The 27,654-nt window shown below is 36.5% G+C and overlaps 3 protein-coding genes across 3 annotated transcripts; 1 reads left to right on the top strand and 2 right to left on the bottom strand.

The window, feature by feature from the left end:
• Window positions 1-297: 297 nt before the first annotated feature.
• On the bottom strand, window positions 298-12,887 carry LOC106708861 (intraflagellar transport protein 88 homolog). Its single transcript, XM_045678014.1, has 18 exons — window positions 12,675-12,887; window positions 11,883-12,022; window positions 11,659-11,785; window positions 11,013-11,117; window positions 10,694-10,807; window positions 10,321-10,424; window positions 8,832-8,941; window positions 8,600-8,718; window positions 8,326-8,477; window positions 7,848-8,088; window positions 7,534-7,768; window positions 5,793-5,949; window positions 5,167-5,269; window positions 4,759-4,872; window positions 4,083-4,191; window positions 3,659-3,766; window positions 3,276-3,384; window positions 298-412 (listed from the first exon to the last, which is right to left on the bottom strand). Exons 1-18 carry the CDS (start codon window positions 12,885-12,887, stop codon window positions 298-300), a joined length of 2,475 nt encoding a protein of 824 aa, XP_045533970.1.
• Window positions 12,888-13,242: 355 nt separating this feature from the next.
• On the bottom strand, window positions 13,243-19,662 carry LOC106708663. The gene is made up of 7 exons (XM_014500200.2): window positions 19,429-19,662; window positions 18,560-18,730; window positions 16,862-17,172; window positions 16,131-16,284; window positions 15,637-15,754; window positions 15,056-15,189; window positions 13,243-14,978 (listed from the first exon to the last, which is right to left on the bottom strand). The coding sequence occupies exons 1-7, from the start codon at window positions 19,549-19,551 to the stop codon at window positions 14,877-14,879; spliced, it is 1,113 nt and encodes a 370-aa protein (XP_014355686.1). The 5' UTR covers window positions 19,552-19,662; the 3' UTR covers window positions 13,243-14,876.
• A 740-nt stretch (window positions 19,663-20,402) lies between these two features.
• Window positions 20,403-26,079, top strand: LOC106708675 (cysteine--tRNA ligase, cytoplasmic). The gene is made up of 12 exons (XM_045677926.1): window positions 20,403-20,556; window positions 20,644-20,831; window positions 21,158-21,424; window positions 21,926-22,142; window positions 22,539-22,749; window positions 22,923-23,155; window positions 23,304-23,537; window positions 23,621-23,756; window positions 24,138-24,343; window positions 24,957-25,119; window positions 25,363-25,559; window positions 25,719-26,079. The coding sequence occupies exons 2-12, from the start codon at window positions 20,653-20,655 to the stop codon at window positions 25,842-25,844; spliced, it is 2,169 nt and encodes a 722-aa protein (XP_045533882.1). The 5' UTR covers window positions 20,403-20,556; window positions 20,644-20,652; the 3' UTR covers window positions 25,845-26,079.
• Window positions 26,080-27,654: the final 1,575 nt, after the last annotated feature.

Genomic DNA, 27,654 nt, shown 5'->3' with positions numbered 1-27,654 from the left:
TAAGTTATTAATTTCATTTCTAGTCTAAGAATCTGTATGAGTTGTTAATTATTTATGAAATATATGACTTAACAATATAATTATTTTATTTTATTTCCCAATCGTAACAATTTTAAACTTACACCCATTTAGAAATGGTCTTAAATAACAATTGCTACCCACTTATCAACAAGATATTTGTTGAAACAGTAAACAATTTTGATACGAATTGTGCTACATCTATAAACTTGAATATAAATTGGAAAATTATATTAATTCAGTAAACCGGTTATAAAAAGTACAAATAACAAAAAAACTTTACTCTGGCGGCAGCGGCAGATCGTCATCAAACTCTTCCGTCTTTCTCCTGCTCACTGGGCGGTTGACAGAACGACCGATAGCCTGACCACTTTCCTGGTTCTCGTTACCGTATCTGAAAGTTTATTGCGCATTTAACTAGTAAATTCGTATAAAGATAATATATGCGTTAATATAATGGACAAATGAATGAAATGCGTTGAATATTCAAGTGTTTGACCCGGTGACGTTGCCAGACCTTGCCTGGACTTCTTACGGCGTCAATCGCACTCGAATACGGTTAATGTACACAACGATTATTTAGATTGACTTCCTTAACGTAAACTACAGCTGCTGGCAATTTTATGTTAATGATAGTACACAATACTTAATATTTGTCAATAGAAACTGCTATGTTACAACTTGTAACGGTCCTGTCACTGTGAAACATATCTATAACAAATTAATTAGCAATAAAATTCATGACCTCTTCATGATCTTAAAAATAATAAATATCACAGTGTAGCAATCCATAACAGAATTACTACTGCTCATTATTACCAGTGGTATTCCTTACAAATTATCAAAATAAAACATTTATGATAGTTGAAATGTTTTATATTATAAAAGATCTTCTGCGGTTTAAAGCGACGTACTGAAAAGTCAGCCGGCTATTCATTATCGACAGTGGCGATGTTACTCACTTAACAATATTTTTTCTAGTCAATAGGAGAAAAAAATCTCAGACACCCAAAAGTACTAAGTAGTGTATTCAGAAAATAGGGGTAATAAGAGTAATCATATCAAAATACGTATTTTACACTTACACACATTTTATAACATAAAAAACATGATTTTGTAAATAAGGAAAGGTACATAAAGGGATGTCTTACTGTTGTGAATGCACCGCCGCGCTGTCACCGCGGCCGTCGCTGGACTGCCGAGACATCGTTCTTTTTTCAGCGCCGGATCCACCTTAACAGACATTTCTATATTATACTAGCTGAACCTCGCATGTTCTGCTTGTTAGTACCAAAAACAAAATGACGACAAGTATAAATAATCAGAGAAATGTTCAATTTGCAAATAAAAAGTTGTCTGTAATAATGAAAATAGTTTTTTTAAACTATTTTTGTTCGTATAGAAAATTATAAAAACACAGTTACATAATTGTAGCCATAATAGTATAGCCCAACAGTGGTAGATCCCGCAACAACAATATCTATTTGTTAGGTGCACGAATGGACCGGGTCCACCGGTGAAATACTACGACCACACTACGGAAACGTAGTGTGGTCGTAGTACTTCACCGGTAGTGGTTCTGATGAGTGTGCCTGCTGTAGGCCTAATTTAGTAGTCTTTCCCTTCTGACCCTTTTCTTATTAGGAAAGATTGGGAAGAAGAAGTGAATTTTGTGGAAGAGGGGACGCATAGGAAGGGAAATTATCATTTTTTAGTGCGTCTCCTTCCCCGTTGATTAAAGGTAGGCACCGCATATACAATTGCGGATGTCTATGGTCAGTGGTCGCTTCTCTATTTCGGCGAATTCAGATAGCCGTTCGAACGTTTGCCACCTTTTGATATTTAAAAAGTCCAAATAGAGCATTTATTATGTGCAGGAAAGTTTTCTATTTGACAAAAGAAACAAATAAGTGGATAGAAAATACGTATTGTTTTGAAAATAGCTATATTATTGACATATCGTGACTAGGAAGAACAATTAATAATTGTGTTTTCACTCATTGCATTTAGCTGCATGTAGTGAAAGGTTATTTATTGGACAATAAGTTATCAATTTCAACTGTGATGCAAATTATAAATCGTGATTACATTCTTAAGATTGCATTAAAAGGTCCGAGACTAATGTTCATATCAATAACAATAATTTTAATGTAGGTACCTAATGATCTCTGTTATATAACTTTACCAGCATTAGAGATAAGAATATATAGTAAATATTGTAAAAATTATAACTCATACAAAATGACAATTTTAGGTTTTTCCAAAATGTCTAAATATACTTTGTATGTTTATTAAATTAATCGTTTTCTTTTTTTCAAAATCAGGAGACCGATAGCTTGTTTGCCACCTAATGACATAAAAAATGACATTTTGAAATATAAATGCCGAAACACATTAATTACACATTAAGAGATTTAGTTTTTTAATACAAGTTACTCTTGCTTATCTTACTTATATTATAAATGCGAATGTTAAGATGGATGGATGGATGAATGGATTTCGGCACAGATCTATAACATAGTCTGGAAGAACACATAGGCTACTTATTACGTTTTTTTTTAATTCCGCGCGGTCGGAGTCGCGAGCGACAGCTAGTTTATTAAATACATTTGATTATATTTAAACTATATATTTTATTTTTGCATGTTTTGTAAGGAAATATCAGTGTCGGATCGAATCCTATAACCTTTGGGACAGAAATATTATTATATATTTGACCAGTTTCGCATTGTATTTACATATTTTCGTACTTAATTAATAAAAAAGAAACATTATGGTATCCAGCACGACGAGTTTGACTTATACGTCGGGTCATAACGGACGTACATTGTATTATCACTAATGTAACATAATTCTGGGTCACAATTCCACTTTGAATCGGTTATATTTATCTTGGGTCTAGGTGTTAAGAGGTACACATCGATTATTTCTGGTTATTATCATGTGTATCGCTGGTTCATAGTTCTAATGGTTACATTTTTGTGAAACAAACGAATCAAAACTAATTTTGATTCAGTCCTAATTAAATGTGACCAAAATAATGGCAATGATGTACATATAAGTAATTTTAGATTTTAATTAACCAGGAGAATTTTTTCTTAATTTTAATGATGGAGCCTAACCATGATAATAATAAAATAATGTCAGTTTTTCACAAATATCTACTCAGATATTTACGGTGACATTCAACAATACAGACCATAATTTTTGACTCAAGATATATAATACAAATATTAAGAATTTATCTGTAATGTGACCTTTTATCTGAACTCAAAAAAATAAGATTACCCGTTGTGGCTGTGGCGAGATCGCTGGGCGAGTGGCTCGCACCGGACGAGCCGCTGCCTGATGACGTCGACAGCACGGCTGGTGATACAAGTCACAAGAAACTCATTATAGTTTTGCAGATTTCAATGTCCAGCGGTCACTTCGCTACTTTGGCGAAATCACCTCAATGTTCCCGAGACTCGTTTACTCCTATCTCTTATAAAAAAAAATCAGGAGGGTTCACTTGACACCCTATGCTACGAAAAAACATTATAAACTTAACTGGCTCGGTAGACAAAAGTGAAATCAACATGAGCCTTTTTGGACCATTGCGGTGTTGCCATATGCCAAATTTCGATCAAAATAGACAAACCTCGTTCCTGCTGCTTCAGCCGCGCCTGCGCACGTTGCAATTCCCTGGTCCACGCGCTGGTCTCCGATAACCCTTGGTCGCCGCACAACTTCACTATTAACTTCAAACCTGAAAGAGAATTGAACATGCCGCAATTAATACGGACTGGTGAACGATTTGTTCAAAAATTATATTTTATTTTTAGTCTAAAAATATTTATTTTTTTAGAAGAAGAAAGCAAAAGAGCAAGTAACTTGACTTGACTGTCGCCTTATGTATATTTTGGATGTAGGGAGGAATATAAAAGAAGATTATATTTTCCTTACTATTTATTTTCCCTTATTCTTTTCCTCTTAAAGAAAACTTGAAAAAATGGAAGAGGATTGAAATTTGGTCTAAATAAGAATTCTTAGTAAAGCATTTAGTCCCTAGTATTATGACTAACATTGTACATTGTCTGGGAATCGTGCGTTTAGCTTCTTATAGAGAGCGAGAGCTTCCTGATATTTTCCATTTGCGCGCAGACAACCGCCCATCAGCAGACCCCATTGTGGCTGTGACACAAACAATATGATCAAACTTCAAGTTGACACTCACAGAGGTATAACAAAACAATGACAAGAAAGCGATAAACATGAGTTTGATAAGTTGTTGTCGACGTCAATCATTAAACATGCTATGTATATTAATAAAGCAAAACTATAAACATTGATCTTTGTAGCTGCAAAATAACAATTTACTAGGATTTCCACCAATCTTAAAAGTAGTAAAGAGAATTTACAAATTATAAACCGCCAAGGACATCTAACTCAATAGACATAATTTCAACTTAATTATAATAGCTTACTAGCGCCCTCCTGTTAATGTTAAAAAAAATTAACAAGGTCCTTTTCGTACTGTAGTTGTTATGTCATGCTTTTCCTATATGTTACATATTTTCTGACAGAAATAACCGAGATAGCACCGCCTCTCATCGGGCATCTTTGAAATGTAGCAGCAGGAGGTTCATACAGACATTTTCAAGGATTTCTGATACTAAAAGTACCAAGAGCTTATTTAAGTGCGGCAGGTAATAAACGCATATCAGATGATTAGTAGCAGTAAACAGCGACATTGCTCACATTGTGTGGCTGCAGACGCGCGGCGCGGCGGTAGTACCGCAGCGCCTCGTCAGGGTCCGCGTCTCCCGCCAGCCACTGCAGCGCGGTCACCTCGCTCGGCCACACCGCCTCCGCCTGCAGCTCCAAGTTATATTATACATTGACATAGTCATTTGCATTGTATTCCAACTTTAACAGGAAACATTACATACGAATCAAAAATTACAAAACAAACTGTAACGTAAATTGTAACAGGTACATTGTAATTGGTAGTGGGTGTTCTTGCAATCCTTAATTAGACCTACATACCTTCTACCGACATACAACTTCATATTTATATTTAAAATTCTTGACTTAAGTCATTCTTCCCTACTTAGAATATGGTCATACCGTGACTGTGTAAAGATATAAATTTAGCGATCAACTTGCATCTTGGTAGTGATGTTTGGCTGTCTGCGGGTCGCCCAGCTCGGCGTGCAGCTGTGCGAGCGCGCAGGACACGCCCGCGTCCCAGCTGCCGATCATGCTGTACCTATACATTTTAACAACATTTTATGAAAGTGTTTATGCCATGGAATTTTACCATTTGGCAATTTATTATTCTATCTATCTATCTATCTCTTAATGAAAACGTGCAAGAGTCCAAAAATGCCGCCAACATTAAATGTGTATTTTAAAGCATTTCCTTAGCTTAAGAATAATTTATTAAATGAACTGTAAAAATTACATAATGTAAATGCATTCTCAAATTCGAATTTAATAGATGTAATCATAATGCATTGCATATTAATCAGTATACTATCATCACATCAATTTAAAATATTCACGATTTCCAATTTATATTGCGATTTTTACGTATATCTTCATAGCATCAGATATTGTTAGCAGCTGACCTTGTCAAGGCATCAGAGAGATTTATAGTACCTACCCAAAACTCATACCAAGATTGAAAATAACAAAATTAACAATTTGAATGAAACAGTTACACTTCGCCGATATAAATTTAAAATGTATGTGTTTTACTACGGTTAGCCATTGCAATCCAAGAGATTTACCAATGGTCAGCAGCGGACGGGTCGGCGGCGTTGGCGTGCGCGAGACGCGCGAGGCCGGCGGCGGCCAGCGAGCGCAGCGTGCCGCCCGCGCCCGCGCGCACCCGCTGCCACCGCGCCTCCGCCCCTCCCACCTCGCCGCTCTGCTCCATGCACAGCGCTACACCGTCATCATCACTTCTTTTATATATGTACTCTTTCAGAGTGCCGGCGGGCGCGGGTGCTAGCGCGGGCGCGTGTAAATCAAAATGTATGCAGACGCCATTTGCGTTCACAGTGCTCCCGCGAGCTGCGCGTCTTCATGAGGCGGGCGCGGGCGCGCATGGCGCGGGAGTTTCTAATGGCTCAGTCCGCCCGTATCGTTCACAGTGATATAGCGTCTGTTAGGCGACTACGCGTGTGGTTCTAAACCATTTTGATTCACCCGCCGAAGCGTCGTCAATCGTCATGGATATCAATACTGAAGAATTTATATCTGCAGTACAACATCGCACTGCTATTTGGCAAAGCAAACATCTACAACATTTAATAGTAATAAATCAGCGTATAATACATAAAATTCTCGAAAATTTTCTCTTCCTTTATTTAAATCGTGTGTGCCAAACTTCATATATTGAAATTTCCATTTCAAGTATGAATTTTCTATTAATAAAAACAAATCTTCATCCATGTCTTCTAAATACGTAGCAAAGTTTGAGAATGACCTATCACATGTGCAATGACACTCCTAGCTCGATCGCCACTGTGAATACGCAGACGCCAAGACCCGAGCGCCCGCGCCCGCCACCGCACCCGCTAGTGCAGTCTGAATAGGTCGTATGATTGAGGAAATCATACTGAACAGAACTTAAAAGAGAATGTTTGGAGTAAAACTAACTATTATGCACCTCATGCGCATATGCGTTAAAAAATTGTATAATAAAATCTACAAAAATAATTGCTAAAAAATAAAAGTTTGTGAAATCTTGTGAATAAGATAGCAAACAATAAATAGAATAAATGGTATAAATTCGTAATTCGTAGAACATTTTCTTTTTCATACACACTATTTTTTTTTTATAAGAGAAGGGGGCAAACGAGCAGCGGGAACACCAAGGTGTTCATCGACGCCCATGGACATCTGCAATACCAGAGGAATCGCAGATGCATTGCCGGCCTTTGAGAAGATGATACGCTCGCTTCTTGAAGGACCCTAAGTCGTAGCGGTTTGGAAATACCGCCGAGGACAGACCATTCCACAACGCGGCGGTACGCGGTAGAAAGCTACGCGAAAACCGCACGGTTGTGGATTGCCAGCCATCGAGGTGGTGTGGATATGCGGTCAGGGCACCACGTGGACATTCCTTTTCTGATAATAAGTAATATAACGAGTACGAAATGCGTTTTATATTAACGATAATTCCAATCATCAATGGCAGATAGTGCTAATTAAAATATTATCATTAACTAGTTTAATTTACTCGCTGCTACAGTAAATGGATGATGAAAATGTTACTTTGTGAATTGATCTCTTCAGATGACATCGCATGTTTATCGCTCCATAGTCATACATAAATATACCTACACACTTAAGTTTGTCTGCGTTATTAGTTTTTTCAAATGGATTAGTTTAGAATAGGTTAACCATAGATTAAAAAACAGAAACACTGATCTGTGCGTTGATTTTGGATCAATTAAGGAAAAAACCTCGGGATTTTGTTTTCCTTGTTTTGATTTAATAAAAAAATTAGATTGAAGTAGTTACCCAAGTCATGCATGGCGACGAGATCGGCGGGATCGAGGTGTGTGGCGGCGAGCAGGCGGCGCGCCGCGTCACCCGCCGCCTCGCGCACACCATCGCCTGCCCCCGCCCCGGCCCCGGCCCCGCCCCGCACCGCCGCCATCTCCGCCAGCGCGCCGCACACGCGAGCGCTGCACGAGTACGGGTCGTCGCGTGCCGCCGCCTCGCTCAGGGACTTCGCCTCCGACCACTTACCTAGCTGCAAACGTCATAGTGATATTTTGTACTACCGACTATTAGATCATTTAATATTATTATACCATCATCAATATTGTTACCGCGTAAGCAACAAAAGCAGCGTCGGCTGAAGCCTCTGCGCGCAGCACCCGGTCCTCGTGGTGCGCGCGCGCCACCGCCTTGAGGCGTTGCAAGACACGCGCGCCCGCCGCCAGCGCGGATCCCCCGCTGCCCGCCGGCGCCGCGGCCGTACGCAACGCCGCCAGCGCCCCGCCCAACTCGAGCCGAGCGCCCGCGCTCCCGCCAGAGTACCCGCGAAGTGCTTCCGCACACCACGATGCACTATTTTGCATTTTAATAATATAAAAGTTATATTTCAATTTCAAAACTTCCGGGTTAACCGAAGACGGCAGATGTACATATTTCGTTAATTAAATAACATCATTTCATTCCCTTGAATGAATAAGTGTTTTTTTCTTCTTGTTCTTAAAGTGGAATCTTCTTCATCAGGAGGTCAGCGATCATTAGAGCAACTCCAACTCTACCTTATAAAAATAATACGACGGTACGTGACAATACCTAACATCATCGTCCCTGGCGGAAGGGCCGGTGAGGGCGGCGGCTGCAAGCGCCAGGCAGCGCTCGGCGTGCGCGGCCGCGCGTCGTGACCACTGTGACAGCCTGTCCCCGCGCACCACGTCACGTAATACACATTCGTAGGCGTCGTTTTCCTAGAGTAGAGCAAATAAGATGTAGATTCCAAGGCAAAATTTTACAAAAATGAAGATTTTCGCAGTCAAGAGTCGATAGAGATTAAAAAATGCACTTTTAGATATGACAAACATAGACGCACGTCATCGATAGGAATATCGTGGTGGTAAGTGGCGGGCTCGACGTCCAGCATGGCGTGGAAGGCGGCCTTGCCCGCCTCGGCGTCGTTCAGTGCCACAGAGCATAGCACCAGGTGCAGACCTGGTAAATATACATTGGTATCAACTTCAATGAAATAAATTAGAACGCTACGCTCTTCCTTGTTTATCAATGCAAGTTAGGTCAATACAAATGCTTATAACTTTAAACATTACCTGTTTGGAAATCGCCTTGCTCGTGCATAATGTGTTGGAAATTTGTAACAGCATCGCGAAATTTACCCATCCGAACTAACAGCAGGCCTATATTATGCATTGCTTTCATCCTGGAATTACGAAACTTTTACAAAATTTAATCCAATACAAATAACAGTTAATTTTGGTAAATACAAAAACCTTATACGAGGGGAGGTCCAAAAGTTCGCGGAATGAAAGGGTTGTCAATGAAATATAACAATAAATTTATTTTCCCTTTTCAATATAATCACCCTTAAGTCTAATACATTTATTCGATCTATGAATTAATTTTTCTAAACCATCGAAAAAATATTTTTTGTCTTTGGCCTCAAAATGGGCCGAAATTGCCTCCTTCACTTCATTATCGTCGGAAAATTTCCTTCCCCTTAGCTCTTTTTTTTAAATTTGGAAATAAATAAAAATCGCTAGGAGCCAGGTCTGGACTGTAGGGTGGGTGAACAAGTGGTTCGAACCCATGTGTGTGCAGAGCAGCCATGGCAACTCGGCTCTTGTGAACCGGCGCGTTGTCTTGCAAAAGCAACACACCCTTGGCCAATTTTCCTCGACGTTTTTCTTTAATTTACTCCTTTAACTTTTCTAATATGAGTGCGTAGTATTCTCCGGTTATAGTGGTACCTTTTTCTTTATAATCAATGAGTAATATTCCCTTACAATCCCAAAAAACAGTGGCCATCAACTTTCCCGCCGATTCTGACACCTTGAATTTTTTGGGAGGTGGTGTACCCTTTTTGTGCCATTGCATGGACTCCTGTTTGGACTCAGGTTCAAAGTGATGAACCCATGTTTCATCTCCAGTAACAATCCGCTCCAAAATCTGCACGGGCTCGTCTCCACACAACTCCAAAAAGTGCTTAGACGCGTCGACGCGCTGCTGTTTTTGAAGCGGCGTGAGCATTCTCGGCACCCATCTTGCACTGACTTTTGTCATGCCCAGGTGGTCGTGCAGGATACGCAAAATAGTTGTATCTGATACTCCAACAAATGCAGATAATTGTTTCTTCTTCAAACGTGTGTCTTCGAGTACAAGTTTTTCGACTTTTTCGACGATGTCTGATGTGGTGGCGTCAGCTGGCCGCCCAGAGCGAGAGTCGTCTTCAATTGAATCTCGACCATGTTTAAAAAGACCATGCCACTTATAAACCATTGTTTTACCAGGGCACTGATCTCCATAAACGGCTCCCATTTCATTTAAAATGGTTTGAACGTTTTTTCCTTGCTTGGTAAGGAATTTTATCACAGCGCGATGTTCAATTTTCTCCATAGTTGCAGTTTGCTTCCGGATTGACTTGTTCAGCAGGCGAGTACTCGTAAACGAATGGCACTATAGGGTTGAAATGTTATATATATACTAATTATGAGTGCCCAATTAGTATGACACTAAGCGAGCTACCCTATCCCCACTCCATCCCCTCCATTCCGCGAACTTTTGGACCTCCCCTCGTATTACCTCAAATCTTTTTCCGCTGTAGGTGTCTGATCTAAAGCCATTCTGTAAAGTTTCAGTGCTTTAGGATGCTCCCCCATTTTAAAGTAAATGTTGCCCATGTTCACCTGGTAACAACCGTAACGACGGCAATAATTACATGATAAATTTAAAATATAAAAAGAAAATTGTAGAATAGTATTTACATTTATTTATATTCTATTTATAGCCTAGCCAAGAATATAAAAATCCTGGCTTGAGTGTGCTTCAATCGGCTTATTTATTACATTCCTTTCTAATGTACTCATTACATAGTAGTAAGCTAGTAAGTACATTAGTTCCATATTTTCCGCAACATGGCAAGGGTTGTTATATTTCTGGCCAGGCTATACATTACCTTAAGTCGATTGGCGTGAGGAAATAATTTATTTCTCGTCAGCAATTGGTATGTATTAAGAGCTTCTGTATACATTTCGTTGAGGGCATATTGTCCAGCCAGGTTGCATAAAACCTTAAATTAAATATATATTTTAACAATAATGCCATATGTAAACATTAAGAAAGTATTAACTAAACCTTTTTGCCTTTAAATATTCGGTCACTGAACCAAAATTATAGTACATCTTATTCAAGTGTTAGATTTGTAGTAGATGGTATACTTTGGTAGGATCTTTTACCGTACATAGAAGTGCAAAAATCGATAGATAAGATATTACCGCAAATGTGAGGTCTAAATTATGCGTATCGCCCATGTTGGCTTGCTCTTGCATTCGGATCAACTGACGCTCCAACGCCGACGCCTCTTGTGCTTTTGACAACGCCTAAAAGTGCATAATTTTAAAATACTTAATATTTACTAGTAAGTTTGGATACTTATTCCTTTTGTTGAACGCGACTTAGCAGATCATAAACTGTGGTCATCAAAATCTATATATATAAAAGAAAGTTGTGTTAGTTACACCATTTATAACTCAAGAACGGCTGAATCGATTTGACTGAAAATTGGTGGGCAGGTAGCTTAGAACCAGGAAAAGGACATAGGATAATTTTTACCCCATTTTCTATTTTTTATTCCGCGCGGACGGAGTCGCGGGTAAAAGCTAGTCCACAATAAAAATAATATCGTGCAATAGCTACAAAAGCAATGGCTTGAGCTGTCTCTTTTGTGGATAATTATCTTATCCAAAAAAATGTTCAATTGTTTTACAAAAATATGCTCAATTTGCAATCAAACTCAAGTTTAGAACAGCTAGTATATTAGGTATAATCAGGACATGAACAGTTTTGGTAAATAAGGAAAATAATAGTAAATGTTAGTCGATATAAAAGTTTACATTATTTTATTTTCTTTGTAACACTAACTTGAGCTAAATCGTATTCTCTTTTCGTAGGCGCTTCATTGTCCTCCTCCCGTTTAGCGCTCAGCATGCAAGATTCCTCAACTAATAACATTATACGCCGCTCCATTTGCTGAATTTTGTCTTCAATGCTAAAATAGTTCCATTATTATCAAGTAAATAACTGAAACAGTTTAATTGAAACAGATTTTGTATCAATCAATGAGAAAATAAAAAAAAAACTGTAACCTGTCTTCCCGACGATCATCTTTCAAAGGCGTATCTCTTGTCGCGGACGTGTACCCGGCGGCTCGGAGCGCAGTCATAGGCCGCGTCGCGGTGCCCGCTCGAGAGGAGCCGCGGATTCTGCCCGTGCCCATACCAAATACCTTAGAATTAAACAGAATAACGAACCCTTGATTTTATTGATTAATAATGAGGAAACGAAAATCTTGAAAATAAAGTACAACAGTAGGTAGGCAAGAAAATTAGACGAGCTTTTATGACGATATATATGACGATATTTTGAACCAACCTTAGTTACGTAAAAAAGTTTATTTCACAAAAGATGTAGTCTACTGGTATTTAATTAATAAAATGTATTTATGACTTCTTCACTTTCTTATGAGGTTCTGTATATTATCACTACACAAGTGCCAAAAATATTTAGTATTTAGGTTTATATTCCTTAACAACTACTTTGTAAAGTTGATTATTTCGGAAAAGAGAATTAATAGCATCGTAAACATGTTTTGTTTGATGTTTACTGATCGTTGTTGTAGTAGTTACAGTGCGTATTTGTGAGCCATAAATTATATTAGGTCATGGTTTATCAGTTGCATATCATGTTTTGAACCCTTTAAGTAAACACAAAAGGGATATGATGACGTTACGTGTGTTATCTAAACTATGAGAGCACAAAGTATGCTTACGACTGTCCCACTCAGAGTCAATTGGCAAGTGGCCTCGATTAGCGTCGATTTTTATGGTATAAAGCAATTAATTTTCAATGAATCTGAGTATGACGTTTATTGCAGTTACCCCTGTCCCCATGCGGCTGGTCGTTTGCCTGCCGATGCCGGCAGTCCGCACCACTTGCTGGAAAGTTTGGTCCTCACGTAGCGTTCGCGTGTCCAGAGCCGGAGCCACCTCGTTAAATCCACTGTACAAATCATCTTCGTCGTCTATAACCAATGCAGTACGGGGCTTTGAATCGTAACCATGACGAGACGTAGTATACCGTGAACCTAACATTTTACTTTTAGCACTCTTTAAAAAAATATTAAATAATACGTCGTAGTAATGTTGAAAAACATTTGTAATTCGAGCGTCACATTTGTTGTGACGCTGTAACTATGGCAACGGTTTTTTTTTAATACATGCTCAGGAAAATAATTTATGGTCAAGTAACCACAGATTGCTTACTCAGTTATAATATTTTAAATTATAGCAATTTTTTGTAGTTTGAAAAATGTTTAAATAGTCAATTCAAATAAGTCTGATGGATTCATATCTAGGAAAATCTCAAGATTTGGAAAGGTTAGTAGTAAAAAGTTCAAACTCCACATCAATGTCATTAATAGTGTCCAATTGAAATAAAAAATCGGTATCACATTAAAATTTTATTGCATAATCACTAAACCTCTTTACATTCAAAGTCCATCTCATGATCGTCACACCAAAGAAACAATAATATAGTTTTATTATTATCATGTTTCACGTACAATAAAACTAACTGATCTGCATCACATTACGAACTGTTCGAACTCTTATAGAGCAGTGCTGCTGGAAGACACTGTTTCTCTCCTCACGTCAGTCTGTGAAGCACAACGACACAAACAGAATCATCATCCACTGAAGCCCACTCCCGGACCCATTCGTCACATCTACATAAACATTCAAAACATCGGGTACAAAAATAAAGGCATTCTTATATGATTGTTATTCATATAGGAAATAATAAACTATGTACTATACGAATCCATGATTTTAACTCATATACTACGAGTTGCCACAAACTGAACAGATACATTGATTATTCCTGACCCTAGGAGACTAGCAAGAAATGCAAGTTTTAATATTTTTTGTACATTTTCACTTAGCATTAAGATAACACGACGTAAAAATTAATAGAAAACTCTATGGTTCCTATTAACAGAGATATGACTTAGATGTAAAGTTATATATTTAAACGTGTATATATATATTTATAACAAATTCTATTGCCACGGACAAATACATGCACGTTGCAAAATTATACCAGATCAACTCTCCTTACACGAATAATTGACGCCTTACGTTACTTTGTCACGGAGCATTCGGTCAATACAAGTCATTTCTTACAATTATATATGCAATCTCTTACAAAAAACAAATCATAAGCAATACCTAAACGAGACATTTTTAATACTAAATACAAAAAAATGACTTTAGTTTTGACAAATGTGTGTATATCAAAAAAATATAACTACTCAAAAATACCTACAGCTTACTGCAAAAAATAGCACCTGAAGACTCCATATAAAATATTACGCAGTACAATATTCGCAAAAAGTTCTTACATTTAATGGCGAAAAAACACACATTTTTTAGACTAACAAACAAATCTTGCACCGAAAAATGCTCTTTGACATTCCGCAAACTGGCTTACTGTTGATCCAGTGAAATAATGCTTTCACACAATTACATGTCAGAAATAGTTTTAAGGCAAATCAGTACTTTTCATTTGCGGATTGATTCACAAATGTTAAACAAAAATTATAATTTTTTTTTTGGTTGCCTTTCTACAATTACATACGATAACAACATTTCATAGCCTCTCGCTTACGAACTACAATTGTGTGTGTACGACTTACTAACATCAAATGATAGTTGTGTTATTCATCGAATCACCCTGTCAAAATTATTGAAATTCTATGATATATTATAAACATTTTTTTGTCAGTGAGTAATTAAATATACATTAAAACCAACCAGTCTGCAGATGTCACTCGCGAAACACCATCGACGAGCTGGCGACTTAGGGCCACTTCGATCACATATCTTAAGCACCAATGTTCCACACGATTACAACTCGGACACATTGAACAACAAATTCTATGCACAACACCGAGACATGTATGAAAGATTCGACTCTGTGGAGTAGGAATGTCCTTACACGCTACAAATACGAACGGCTGACAGAGGAAGGGCGGAGTCGCGGGGGGCGTAGGGCGGGGCGCCGCATCGCGGGGGCGGAGCGAGTTAGATCTGCGTGGAGAAGCGAGGGCGCGGCAACTCGAACACGTCACCGTGCACCGAGCGCGCCAGAGCCTTAATGCTCGCAGCAATGTCCTGCGGCTCCTCCTGATGATACAACACAAATATGTTATTAATAAATTTTAACTTGCAAATAAATGATCGGTAACTCAAACAATACGAACATAGTCGTCAATTTCGTTAACTGGTGTACGCTCCATGGTGAAGTTGGGCACGGTGATGGGCAGCGAGCGCGCGATGTTGGCAGGCGCCATGCCGCGAGGACGCGTAATGTGGATGCCCTCGTCATTGCTGCCTTCTGAAAGTTATCATTATAGCTTTATTTTCCACTTAACAATGCAAATATGTATCAGATTATAAACTGGCTCCTTATTGGGTAAAAGCTTCCTTAATTCTTTTCCCGCCTTTCTCTGACCCTGGCTTAATGCATCCGACTTGTTCTAGCAGTCTTTAATATATGATAGAAAATCATACATACATTTTTTTTAACTTAAACTACATTGAAAACACAGTAGACATATGTAAAGTGTTGCTAATTTAATAAAACGAAAACTTACAAAATCAATAAAATGAAAATTTAGTATGCAACCACATCCACACATCACATCTTTGTATAAAAAAAAGCTCACATCAATTATTCAAGTTCAATTTTCATTTTTGTGACTGGCATAATTAAAAAAAAACAAGTCTCAAAAAAAAAAAACTTTTTAGCATGGCATTCAAAATGTTAAATATTGCTACTTACGATCCGAATCATAGTCATCTTGATCAGAGATCATGTTGTGCTGTGAGTCCATTCCATCCAAGTCGAAGATGTCTTCCGCATCCAGAGAGTCCTCTTCATGTGACAGCTGCGTGTTCGTCTGCAATGACATTAAAGAACCTTTCAACGATTTTTATCCTTCCAGGTACCTTAAATGTCATAAATTGAACCAAAAAAACTTTAAGTAATTTCTTATATTGGTAACTAGCTTTTACCCGCGACTCCGTCCGCGCGGAAATAAAAAATAGAAAACGGGGTAAAAATTATCCTATGTCCGTTTCCTGGTTCTAAGCTACCTGCCCACCAATTTTCAGTCAAATCGATTCAGCCGTTCTTGAGTTATAAATAGTATAACTAACACAACTTTCTTTTATATATATAGATGAAAGTTCAGTGGCAGCCTTGCTTGCTTCAGACATAAAGTGAAAAGACATCTGCCTTTTCGTTTTTCTCAGACTCTCAAGATTTAAATTTACCTTAGAAATATTTTGTATTTTTTTGGCATCTTTGATTGATGACAGTCTTCGTCTCTGTTGTGGAGGCAGTAGCGGTGAGGGCGGACCGTTGTCTAGGCTCGAGTCCGTTCTCCAATTGTCGTTCTCAACGTTACGCCGAGCTTTGCTTACAATACTGAAATGAAAAAGTAGTAATTTTTTTTCATTTCTTTAATTTTTTAATTAGACTAAAAAATAATTGAAGATCTCTACAGACCATGGTCTTCAAGTAACGCTAGAAATTATTCTAAAGACAGTCTCATACCGTCATCATCAGCTCACTATATGTCCCCACTGAGGGGCTCAGAGCCTACCCTATGTTAGGGGTGACTAGGCCATAGTCAACCATGCTGGCCCAGTGCGGGTTGGTTGACTTCACAAATATCATCGAATTTCTTCTCAGATAATGGATTAATGTACATATGTAAACCGAAAATCGAAAAACACATTGGTACATGGCGGGATTCGAACCCAGGACCTGCAGATTGCAAGTCAAGTGCTTAACCCCTGAGCCACCGACGCAATCTCATCGTCTCATATAAACATTAAAAAAAAATTGACATCTATGAGGATTATTCAAGCAATTAAACTTGATGCGCATTGTGTAAAGTCTCATCAAACAGTTTATCAAATTACAACTAATAAACATATTTGAAAATTCGACCTAGAAATACATATTTTATCAAATATTTTTTTTCGAGTATTGTGCATACCTAGATAAAATTTTATGATCCCTCTGTGCCCTTTCTCTGTAAGCTTCAAACTCTGCATACTTTTGATCTCTGAACTGTCGAACGGTTTCCTCTACAGCTTCGAGCTGCGACTGCAATGTCTGACTGAGTTGTTTGCTAAGTGTACCAATAGCTTGTAGTGTAGGTGGGAACACATTGTTTTGTTTTATAACATTATTTGTATCAACATTCTCTTTCATTTCAACATCATTTGTCACCTCCGGCACTAACATGTTAAATACTGGCGAGAAGTTTGGAGACTTTTTCAAATTATTCACCTTCTCCAGTGTTGTCTGAAGATAAATATATGTAAATTAACAATTTGATGCAATTTAATGCAACATACATTAAAACATGCAGTTTAAATTAATTATACATCAGTTTTTTTACATCATTTTATTGAAGTTTTTGAAATCTAGGCAAAAACCCATCACTTACAATACAGCTTTGAAACTGCTGAGAAAGGATTGTGTTATTACAAAATGCAATTTAATAACTTTGTAATTTTGCAACATCAACAGTTGTTTAGTATTTCAATACCAGAGCTACTCACAACAGTGGTCAACAAATAGGATAATGTACAATGCTGCTTGTATCACTTCAATATATTGCTCAATTGCTCAAACTGGACAAAAATTAACAACATCATAATTTTAATGTAATATCAGTTTAACATCTAAGAATTATAACTTATTATGAATAATAAAATTATTATAGTAATTTAGAAGTTGTAATATAACTAGCTATTGTGTATTATTTTGTTGGCAAGTAATTACAAAAAGACTTAGTAAATAGCCTATGCGTTTTATAATTTGCAATTATGTTCTACATCTGTGCCAAATTTCTTCGAGATCTTTTAAGCTGTTTTGGAGATACATAATAACAAACATCCATCCATCTATATATCTAAACATTTGCATTTATAATATTAGTATGATTATAAATACAAAAGTCCATCCAGACAGACTAACCATACTAATATTATAAATGCAAATGTTTAGATAGATGGATGTTTGTTTGAAGGTATCTCCAGAATGGGTCAAGGGATCTTGATGAAATTTGGCATAGATGTAGAACATAGTTTGGAAGAACACATAAGCTACTAATTCAGTTTTTTATTCCGTGCGACGTCGCGGGAGACAGATAGTATTATATATAGTAAGATATGTTTTCAACTCTATATAAATATGTTACTACATGTTGAATCTACATAAAAGTACGTCTAAAATCACTTAGATCTAAGATCACTTAGGGTGCAGGATTAGACATGTAAGACAGTTTAATCCTACTTGCATATTACATTATAGTCATACATAACCTTTACAAAAACAATGTATTAATTAAGATAAAAAATGATAGCCAAGAAACTCAATCTGTTTCATTTCAATCTTCTGGCAAAGATTCAAAATCATATCTACAAACTATACAAATCATTAATCAGTTTTGTTAAAGCCACCAATAAATATATTCAAAATGGTCTTATTGTGTACTGTATAGTTTCATTAAAATATTATGACAGCTGGTAATATTAAATAACACACTTTGCACAACATATCATATACTAGGGTATGAAACATCACTGCACATACTTTGCAGTAGTCCAAGACATGTGGTTGCTGCTACCAAAACCTACCACATAGTTTGAATCTTATAGTTAAGTGAAGGTATAATGCTACTTACTTGGGTTGATTTAGAGACTAATACAGTAGATCTGTCATGGGATATGGCATGTGTTGTTTGTGCGCATCCAAGGCAAGACTCAATCGTCCAGCGACCCACAGACTGACGTCCCACCAGTGCTGGTTGTGCCACATGGATCTTTATTTCATTTATTGATGATGATAACAATTTCTGGAAATGACAATACACATAATTGTTTTACAATTGAAGAATACATTTAGTAAATCAAACCCTGCCTGAATAGAAAATGGGAAGTTTTCAAACTTCTTATTTGTGTATGCCTTAAACCTTTGTCAATCAATCCTTCCTAGCGACACAATTGGTTGTGTATAGATTGTGATCCAATTTGACACAGGTCTTGTATATCACAAAAACAAGCTTTTAAGGTAAAGTTAAAAAGCACATAAGTGTATAAAAATTAGTGTATATATTAGCATAGATACATAATATGTATAATTTGTTTGATAAAATGTTTTAGATCATGAAATATTTGGATAATAAGATATTTATATACAACTTATTCTAATGTTATGTTTTAAGGATGTGTCATTAATTTGGTGACCAAAATGACAATCTAATCTTTCAAAGATTTATCAATGAGATCAAAAACAATTGTTATTATAGATTGAAGATATTACATAAGATTCTATTATATGTGATATTTTATCGGTAATTATAAAGCCGAAGCATGCAAATCACGAAAATAACATTTGTTTATGAATTAAATTAGCAGTTTACCTAAACTATATACATACTTTATATTTTAGATACGTAAATATATCAAAATAAGGAATCAATCACAATTAATGACATACTTAAAGCGATACTCTTTTATAAATTCAAGGTTAATTCATGTTTACCAAATGTACCTCACTGAAAAAAATATCTCTTTGTTCCGCCGCAGATAAATCCAGTTTCCCAACATCGACATTATCTTCGATTTTCTCACTTTCTAACATAACATTTAAGCATTTGCAGACACAGAGAGCCATGTTGATTAATATTTAGCCGTAAAAGTATTCAAAACAATATAAAAGTAGACAAGAACGTAGTAAATCTTACAAAGTAGTTCAGTGGATAAACGCGTTGTTATTTATGTACAAATACATAACTACATAACTACTTGACATAGGTGTCCATATAGTATTATTATCATACACACACCACAACACCTGAGATTATCAACAAATCTTAGCCAGGCACTGAACTATCATCCTAATCTCTTATTGCGTTCGAAGGAATATAAATCTTATGTGCAATTAGTCTTAAGATATAATTTCATTTGCAATTTAATTTTTTTAGTAACCACAATTGCGTTATAAGATGTGAACAATAAGTCTTTCTAAAACACTGATTTTTATATTGTAAGCTAAAGACGTCGATTTTTCAACCCAGTTGGCATAATAAATAATAATAGCATAGATCCAGTGTTCGGCAGGTTTTATAAAAACTATCGCAATAAATGTGAACCAATGTAAACATGTCATTACCAAGGTGGAAATATCGATTATTTTTTTGTGTTTAACACTTCCAATTTACTTTTAGAAACGGAATTCTTGTTATAGAAGATAGTAGTAGATGGTAAAACATTAAAAAATGCACTTTTTAAATGGTTTTTCCAAATGAAAAGTGCTTCAAAACTCTGAAAATTTTCTAAGTCTTTTTTATATTTAATGAAAGAAATTCTGTTCAATAAGATCGCCAGTGATGTGGGCATTATAAAAGTTTGTTGGAAAAATTAATCCAATAGAAATTTTTAGCAACTACTGCTTATTCAAAGTTTGAATAGATTTGTAGATGGAATAAATAATTCGTTGTCTGAGGCTAAAGAGCCATTTGAATTTGAAGTTTTAATGTCATACTGACAAATGTCAAATGTCAATGTCAAAGTGTTGGTTGCACTTGCAATGGAAGCAAGTTTATCTCGTGAATTTTAATATTATACGTGGCAATTGATTTACTGATAGTTTCATAGGGATTTTTTCATCCACATAACCGTGAGTATTATCTTCACATGCATATTGAGGTGATCATTTAATTTAATATTGAATAGTAATATGTTTAGGTTACGTTGAACATTTCAGCATATAAAAATGTCTAAAAGATCTCAACCTATCTGGTCCCCACCTGCGACGGCGGAAAGACCTGTCCTAAAACTATTCAACAGTTTAACACGCCAGAAGGAAGTATTTGTTTGCTCTAAAGGAAATAAGGTTAATTGGTACAGTTGTGGGCCGACAGTGTATGATGCCTCCCACATGGGTCATGCCAGGTATGCTATAAACTTACATATTAAATATTGCATTAACAGGTTTGGAAAAAATTTAAAAATTCCAGTATCTTTTCATTTTCAATGAGATCATGCTTTTTACCCTCTTTATTTTAATTAAAAATCAGATTCATTTTTTTACATATGGAAGTTTGATTGTGTGTGTGGTAATTTGCTAGTCTAGAAGTGGATTATATTATTTTCATGTGTTTTCTCCATAACCCTCCTGAAGAAAATATATGGATATTGATATTTGTTAACCATAACAATTACTTTTAAGCTACTTTCTAAACAAATTTTATTTTGAAATAGTATTAATTCTTTTACAGGTCATATATATCTTTTGATATATTAAGAAGAATTATGTCAAATTATTTTGGGTATGACATATTATATGTAATGAATATAACTGATATTGATGATAAAATAATTAAAAGAGCAAGACAGAATTATTTATATGACAAATATATAAATGAAGCAAAACCTCTAAGTGACACAATTGATGATGCAACATCTGTCGTAGATTACTACGAGCAAGTGGTCAAAGACACTGGAGACCCAGATAAAAAGAACACTATGCAGAAAATGTTAGATAAGTAAGCAGTTTTATTTATTGTTACTTACATAGAAATACAGATTTAATAATGGTAATTTTAAAAAGTTACAAGTCATTAAAAACAAATTATTTAATCCAAAATTTGAAAGTATGAGTCATTGAAGATATAATATGACAAAAACTACATTCTGGATATAATATCTTTGGTATAAATTATTGATTTATTTGACACACTAAGTACAATATATAGATATCAAGGATTTCCAAAACAATCATGTTGTTTCAAAGCTAAATGTTTAAATTATACATTAATCATGTATAGATAGAATACTAGAGTAAAAATAATAATCTTGTAATACATTTTTTTGGGTATTATCATCAGTTCTCTCTACATCCCCACTGAGGGGTTTGGAGTCTACCCAGAGTTAGGGGTAACTTGACTATTGTCAACCATGCTAGCCCAGTGGGGGTTTGGAGTATGACATATTTATATTAAATTCTTTTTAAATATATAGTAATATGCTTGTATATATGTTTACAGTGTTGCAGCCGCTGTGAAAGCTTTAAAACAGGCTGTGGAAAGTAAAATTGATAAAGATATTATCAAAGCAAAATGTGATCTATTAAAATCGGCAAAAGATCCAATATCAGAATGGCTAGATAAAAAGCTGGGTGCTACTGTCAAAGATAATGCAATATTTACAGCACTGCCAAGGTATTGGGAAAATGAATTTCATAAGGATATGAAAGCATTAAATGTAAGTGGTTTGAAAATGCATAGCCTTTGCCATGCATGTGCCTTTACCAGTACTGTGTTGTAATTGTTAAAATAAGGAAACACATGCATATTAATGTAATTATGAGAAACTAGCTTTTACCGCGACTCCGTCCGCGCGGAAAAAAAAAGTAGAAAACGGGGTAAAAATGATCCTATGTCCGTTTCCTGGTTCTAAGCTACCTGCCCATCAATTTTCAGTCAAATCGATTAAGCCGTTCTTGAGTTATAAATAGTGTAACTAACATGACTTTCTTTCATATATATAAGATAGATAACAGAATTGAATAGAGGCATATTTACTTTATAAAATGTTTATTAATTTTTTAACTTATCTATCTCATAAGATATATATATACTTTTATGTTTATATTTTAAGGTTTTACCACCAGATGTTTTGACAAGAGTGAGTGAATACATACCACAGATTATAACATTTATACAAAAGATAATTGACAATGGTCTAGCATATGAATCAAATGGTTCAGTTTACTTCAATGTGAGCGAGTTTGACAGTAAAGACAAACATCATTACGCACGTCTTGTCCCTGAAGCGTACGGTGACACTAAATCTTTACAAGAAGGAGAAGGTAATTTATATTTTAAAACATTTTTTAAAACAGATCAAAGAACAAAAAACGTGGTACATTATACCTATAGGTATAAGGAATTTAAATAAATGAAAAAAAAAAGTTTTTTTTTATTAATTGTGACGTCAGTTGTGTTATCAAATTTAAAGCATAATAATTTTTTTTTTCTTTAGGTGATCTAACAGATGAAACGGTTGAGAAGCGATCTGCCAATGACTTTGCTCTGTGGAAGCGCAGCAAGGCGGGCGAGCCGTCGTGGGAGTCCCCGTGGGGTGCGGGTCGGCCCGGCTGGCACATCGAGTGCTCCGCCATGGCGGCTGATGTCTGCGGCGACAAGTTGGACATACATACTGGCGGTGTTGACTTGAAGTTTCCTCATCACGATAACGAATTGGCGCAAAGTGAGGTAATTGTACTCTCTCTCATTTAATGTGCCTGTTAAGTATCCAATTAACGGTTTAACTTGTTTGTATTAACACAGTGTTCCGACCAAATAGATTTTAACCTAACATTACAGATTATATAAAATTTAATACTTTATTGTTATTTTCTAGGCGCATTTTGATAAAGGTGGGTGGGTGAACTACTTCCTGCACACGGGTCATCTGACTATCGCCGGCTGCAAGATGTCAAAGTCATTGAAGAATTTCGTCACAATATCTGACGCGTTGAAGCGACATACCGCGCGTCAGTTACGGATAGCCTTTCTATTACACGGCTGGAAGGAAACCCTCGATTATTCCGATAATACTATGGAAATGGCGATACAAATCGAAAAACTATTTAATGTGAGTCATAATAGTGGTTGTTTAGTAGGAGTTGGAATCTAGGATGTTAACATGTTCCATATTATATATTTTTTTCTTTATAGGAATTCTTCTTAACGGTAAAAGATGCGTTGAGAAGTGGATATGATGAAGGTTGCGGAGGACAGTGGGGGCCAGAAGAACAACAGCTAGCTGCCAAGTTGAGCACTGTTAAGGAGCAAGTTCATGCTGCGTTGTGTGGTATGTTTGAATTTTATAACCTTTGTGCTTGTCAATTACGACTTCTGTGTAATTTTTTTTGATAGCAAAATAAAAATGGTATAAGGGTGTTGTACGAGTATCCTTGTTAATATCATTATCACCTTTTGTAAATTAGACGGAACCGATTATGATATGTGCATCATAATCAGCATAATTTTTTGCAGTCAGTCGGACTTACTGATTTAAATATTACTATTTTATAATGGGTCGTATTATGTCCAGCTTGTGTGGTAAATCTCGACTCAGACTCGACCTATCATATTGTTCATATTCATAGGTAGATAGAAAAACTGTTTCCTACCACTTTTCTATTCTACTATACTTTTTAGTATTGTTTTGTAATTGTGTGTACGTTTATAGACAACATTGACACCCGTAGCGCAATAGACGCGCTGCGGGAGCTGGTGACCGCATGCCACGTGTACTTGCGGGTGACGCCGGCGCGGCCCTCCCCGCTGCTGGCCGCGGCCGCGCGCTACGTCACCGACATCCTGCACGTGTTCGGAGCCGTGGAAGGACCCCGCGGAGGGATAGGCTTCCCTGTTGGTGATGCTGATGGACTTGGTGTGAGTTGACTTGCAAATTTTTACTGTATACAAAGGTATAATTTTTTTTTATATCAAGGTGGCAAACGAGCAAACGGCCACCTGGATTCACTGCAATAGCGAGGCGACCGTTGCCCATAGACATCCACAAATGCAGATGCGCTGCCTACCTTTAATCAACGGAGAAGAGGACGCACAGAAAGAGGATATTTCTCTTTCCTATGCGTCCCCTCCTCCGCCAAATCGACTTTCCCTTCCCATCCTTTCTTAATAAGAAAAGGGTGGGAAGGGAAAGAGGACTAAAATTAGAATTCCGGTACCGGATACACACTCATCAGACTGTACGCGGAATTGCTTCCACTTGACGCCTGTCTTCTGTGTGGTCGTGGTATTGCACAGGTTGACTCGGCCTATTCGTGCACCCAACAAATATTGTTGTTGCGGGATCTACCGCTGTATAATTGTTCTTCCTTTAATAACCCTTCCTGCTCTAGTTTTCTATGCATTGATTTTTTCCTCATAGTGTAGAAGAGGAGGTTGATTTGTTTTAATTAGGTAGGTAGATCTGGTACATTCTTAATGCTATATAGGTTGTTTTTTATTCCGTCAAATCAATGTGAACCACTGAATGTAGTTGGAAGCGGCCGTGATGCCATACTTGGAGGCGCTGGGCACTTTCCGGGCGCAGGTGCGTGAGGCTGCACGCGCGGCCGCAGCCACCGACGTGCTCGCGCTCTGCGACGTGCTGCGGGACAGCGTGCTGCCCGAGCTGGGCGTGCGGCTCGAGGATAAAGCTGGTCAGTTGGAACACCTTTATAAAGCGAAACTTAACCAGCTGCTAGTTTCAGTGCAGCATTCTAGCTGTTGGAACAGAGGCCAGATATGGTTTAATATTACTCTTAGTATGTTTGGAGGCATAATTTTATACCTTGCTACATTTTAATGTAATAAATATGTTTGTTAACTACCCGCGATTTACATGTAGTTAAAACAGTAAAGAAAATCTTCAGCTGTCTTTAATTTGGTTGGTTGTGTTATAGATCGCACCGTCGTAAAACTAGTGAGCAAAGAAGAATTAATGAAGGAAAGAGAAGAGAAGAAAAGAATAGAAGCGGAGAAACAGAAAAAGAAACAAGAGTTGTTAGAAGCGCAGCGCGCTAAAGAAGAACAGAAGAAAATACCTCCTAGTGAGATGTTTAAACGAGAAACAGACAAATACTCTAAGTTTGATGATAAGGTCAGTTTTACAGTTTTATATGACAACACATCGAGATTGTTATAAAGTTTATAGTTTTGAGAAGCGTCTAATAATAATTAAAATAAAAATATTTGTAAACGTTTTACAAAATTACTTTATTGTTATTTTTGAGTTACTAATTTAAATGTAATTTTCCAGGGTCTTCCAACTCACGACCACGAAGGCAAAGAAGTGAGCAAAGGACTTCTCAAGAAGTTGCAGAAGCTGCAGCAGGCGCAGGAAAAGAAATATAATGAGTATTTAGCTTCGCTCAACACCTGCTGATATCAACATAGTGTTTTATTTGTCTAGGCACATATGTATGCGGCATTTGAGTTGGCACGCCGAACGTAACAGGACTCTTGTTCTTTACGTGCCAAATTCATTGCAGCGTACTATAATTCCGAATCTGCATTTTTAAGTCATTGGTATAAAGGAAATGGTTTAGTTGTTGAAAATATTGTGCAAATTATCTTTGGATAATTATTTGTAATTACATACATAATTATTTACGACAAAGTTTAAGAGAAAAAAAATCTTTTCTAAGAATTGTAACACAATTTAAATTTTTTGTTTATGTGTTCGAAAAAGATTTTAAGAAATAGTTATTTCATCCTAATTTATACTTCATTTTCATTCAATCTAATTTAGAGCTAACATTGCTACTTTTAATGTGGGATCTTGTTTACAGTATTAATAAGAGTAATACACAATGCCTCTGTGTTTTAAAGTCAAGACCAGTTGTGTTCAAAAAATCAAATGGTCCTAAAGTGCTTTTTTTAATTTATTAAAATAAATTATTAAATTGAATTCTTGCTTATTTTATTTTCAATTTATTTAAATGATTCCTATAGAAAACTTAATACAGAAATACCACAGAAAAATGAGTGGATATATAAATCAACAGATTTGTGTTGAATACTTGATTTTTTAGTGGACATAAAATAGTTCGCTTGATAAATTATAAAAAACTATTAAATCGTTACAACATTAACGAGTGCGTCAACAAATTAAAAAATAAAGAGGGTTCGATAAATCCACCGATTATCTACATTTAATAACGAAATGCCCACATCGTGGAGCATAATAGAGACGTATAACGCATCAACGAGTGCCGTACAAAGGAATGTGCCGCGTGCGCAGCGACGAAAATACTCATAAAGGCGGTAACAGGACTTATAAAAAAGGTAAAAAGTGAGGTAAACAATCTGGGTGAGTTTTTTGTGTGGCGACAATGCAATGGGCTTCTGTTGGAACTGGGGTGGCGCGCGCGGGCGCACGAGGCACACTATTTGCCATCTGCGGGCGCACACCACTACTGACTCCTGTTACAAGTTGCATGTACCATTGCTGTCGAACAATCAGCGAATGTTAAAGTAAATAAAGTTGTTAATTTACAGCCTTTCTATAAATTTTAGACCGCCTATTTATTAAATTAGACAATTGTTTTCGCTCTTTTTTGGCATCATATTGTGGTTTTAAGCGCTAACACATTTGAGGTTATGAAAGTTTGAAAATCTAATTTTTTCCTAATTTGATCATCTTTTCTCTTGTTATTTCTCCAATTAAAAAAAATGTTTTTGTGTTTGTACATTTCTAATAAATTTTTTATCTATTTGGAAATCTATGAAACCATGAGGATAATGTAAGCTAGTCAAAAATTTTTAATAAAAGGAATTTAACTTTTCCCATGAGTTTCAAAGAGTCTTGTAATGCAAATGTATGTAACGTAGCAATTCTAAAGTAACAATTAAAAAGCCGTTGCGAAAGTACAAAAATGCAATCCGAGTATCCGAGTTGGAATCTGGAATCGATCACAATCGGCTTTATCGTGGTCAAAGTGTAACAATGGATGACGGAAGCCGAGGGAGCGATAGGGAGAAATTAACGAAACGCCGACATCAGCAAAGAATCGGCGGTTGACCGCCCGGCGAGATGTCAATCATTTGAATATCCAAAACGCTCCTTTTACTATATTCCGTTGAGATCGTGCGATAATACGATTTTATTATACAAAATCAATGAAACGTATTTTAGGCAAAAACTAACAAGTTTTTCGTAAAAGTAATTCATTATAGAGGTAAGAAATAAAACT

Source organism: Papilio machaon, chromosome 5 (assembly GCF_912999745.1).
Source record: "Papilio machaon chromosome 5, ilPapMach1.1, whole genome shotgun sequence".
NCBI classification, from domain to species: Eukaryota; Metazoa; Arthropoda; class Insecta; order Lepidoptera; family Papilionidae; genus Papilio; species Papilio machaon.
Note: the sequence above shows the minus strand (reverse complement) of the source record. Positions and strands in the feature narration are given on the sequence as shown.

Bases quoted from the DNA above. Each gene is read 5' to 3' on its own strand.
- LOC106708861 (XM_045678014.1), bottom strand. From the start codon at position 12,887: ATGTTAGGTTCACGGTATACTACGTCTCGTCATGGTTACGATTCAAAG. The intron at 8,719-8,831 runs GTAATGTTTAAA...TATATTTACCAG, and splicing joins GCAAGGCGATTTCCAAACAG to GTCTGCACCTGGTGCTATGC. The intron at 8,478-8,599 runs GTGCGTCTATGT...GCTCTACTCTAG, and splicing joins ACGATATTCCTATCGATGAC to GAAAACGACGCCTACGAATG.
- LOC106708663 (XM_014500200.2), bottom strand. From the start codon at position 19,551: ATGGCTCTCTGTGTCTGCAAATGCTTAAATGTTATGTTAGAAAGTGAG. The intron at 15,755-16,130 runs GTAAATTTAAAT...ATGTCATTGCAG, and splicing joins AAATACAAAATATTTCTAAG to ACGAACACGCAGCTGTCACA. The intron at 14,979-15,055 runs GTTCGTATTGTT...TTGTATCATCAG, and splicing joins TTAACGAAATTGACGACTAT to GAGGAGCCGCAGGACATTGC.
- LOC106708675 (XM_045677926.1), top strand. From the start codon at position 20,653: ATGTCTAAAAGATCTCAACCTATCTGGTCCCCACCTGCGACGGCGGAA. The intron at 22,750-22,922 runs GTAATTTATATT...TTTTTTCTTTAG, and splicing joins ATCTTTACAAGAAGGAGAAG to GTGATCTAACAGATGAAACG. The intron at 24,344-24,956 runs GTGAGTTGACTT...CACTGAATGTAG, and splicing joins GTGATGCTGATGGACTTGGT to TTGGAAGCGGCCGTGATGCC.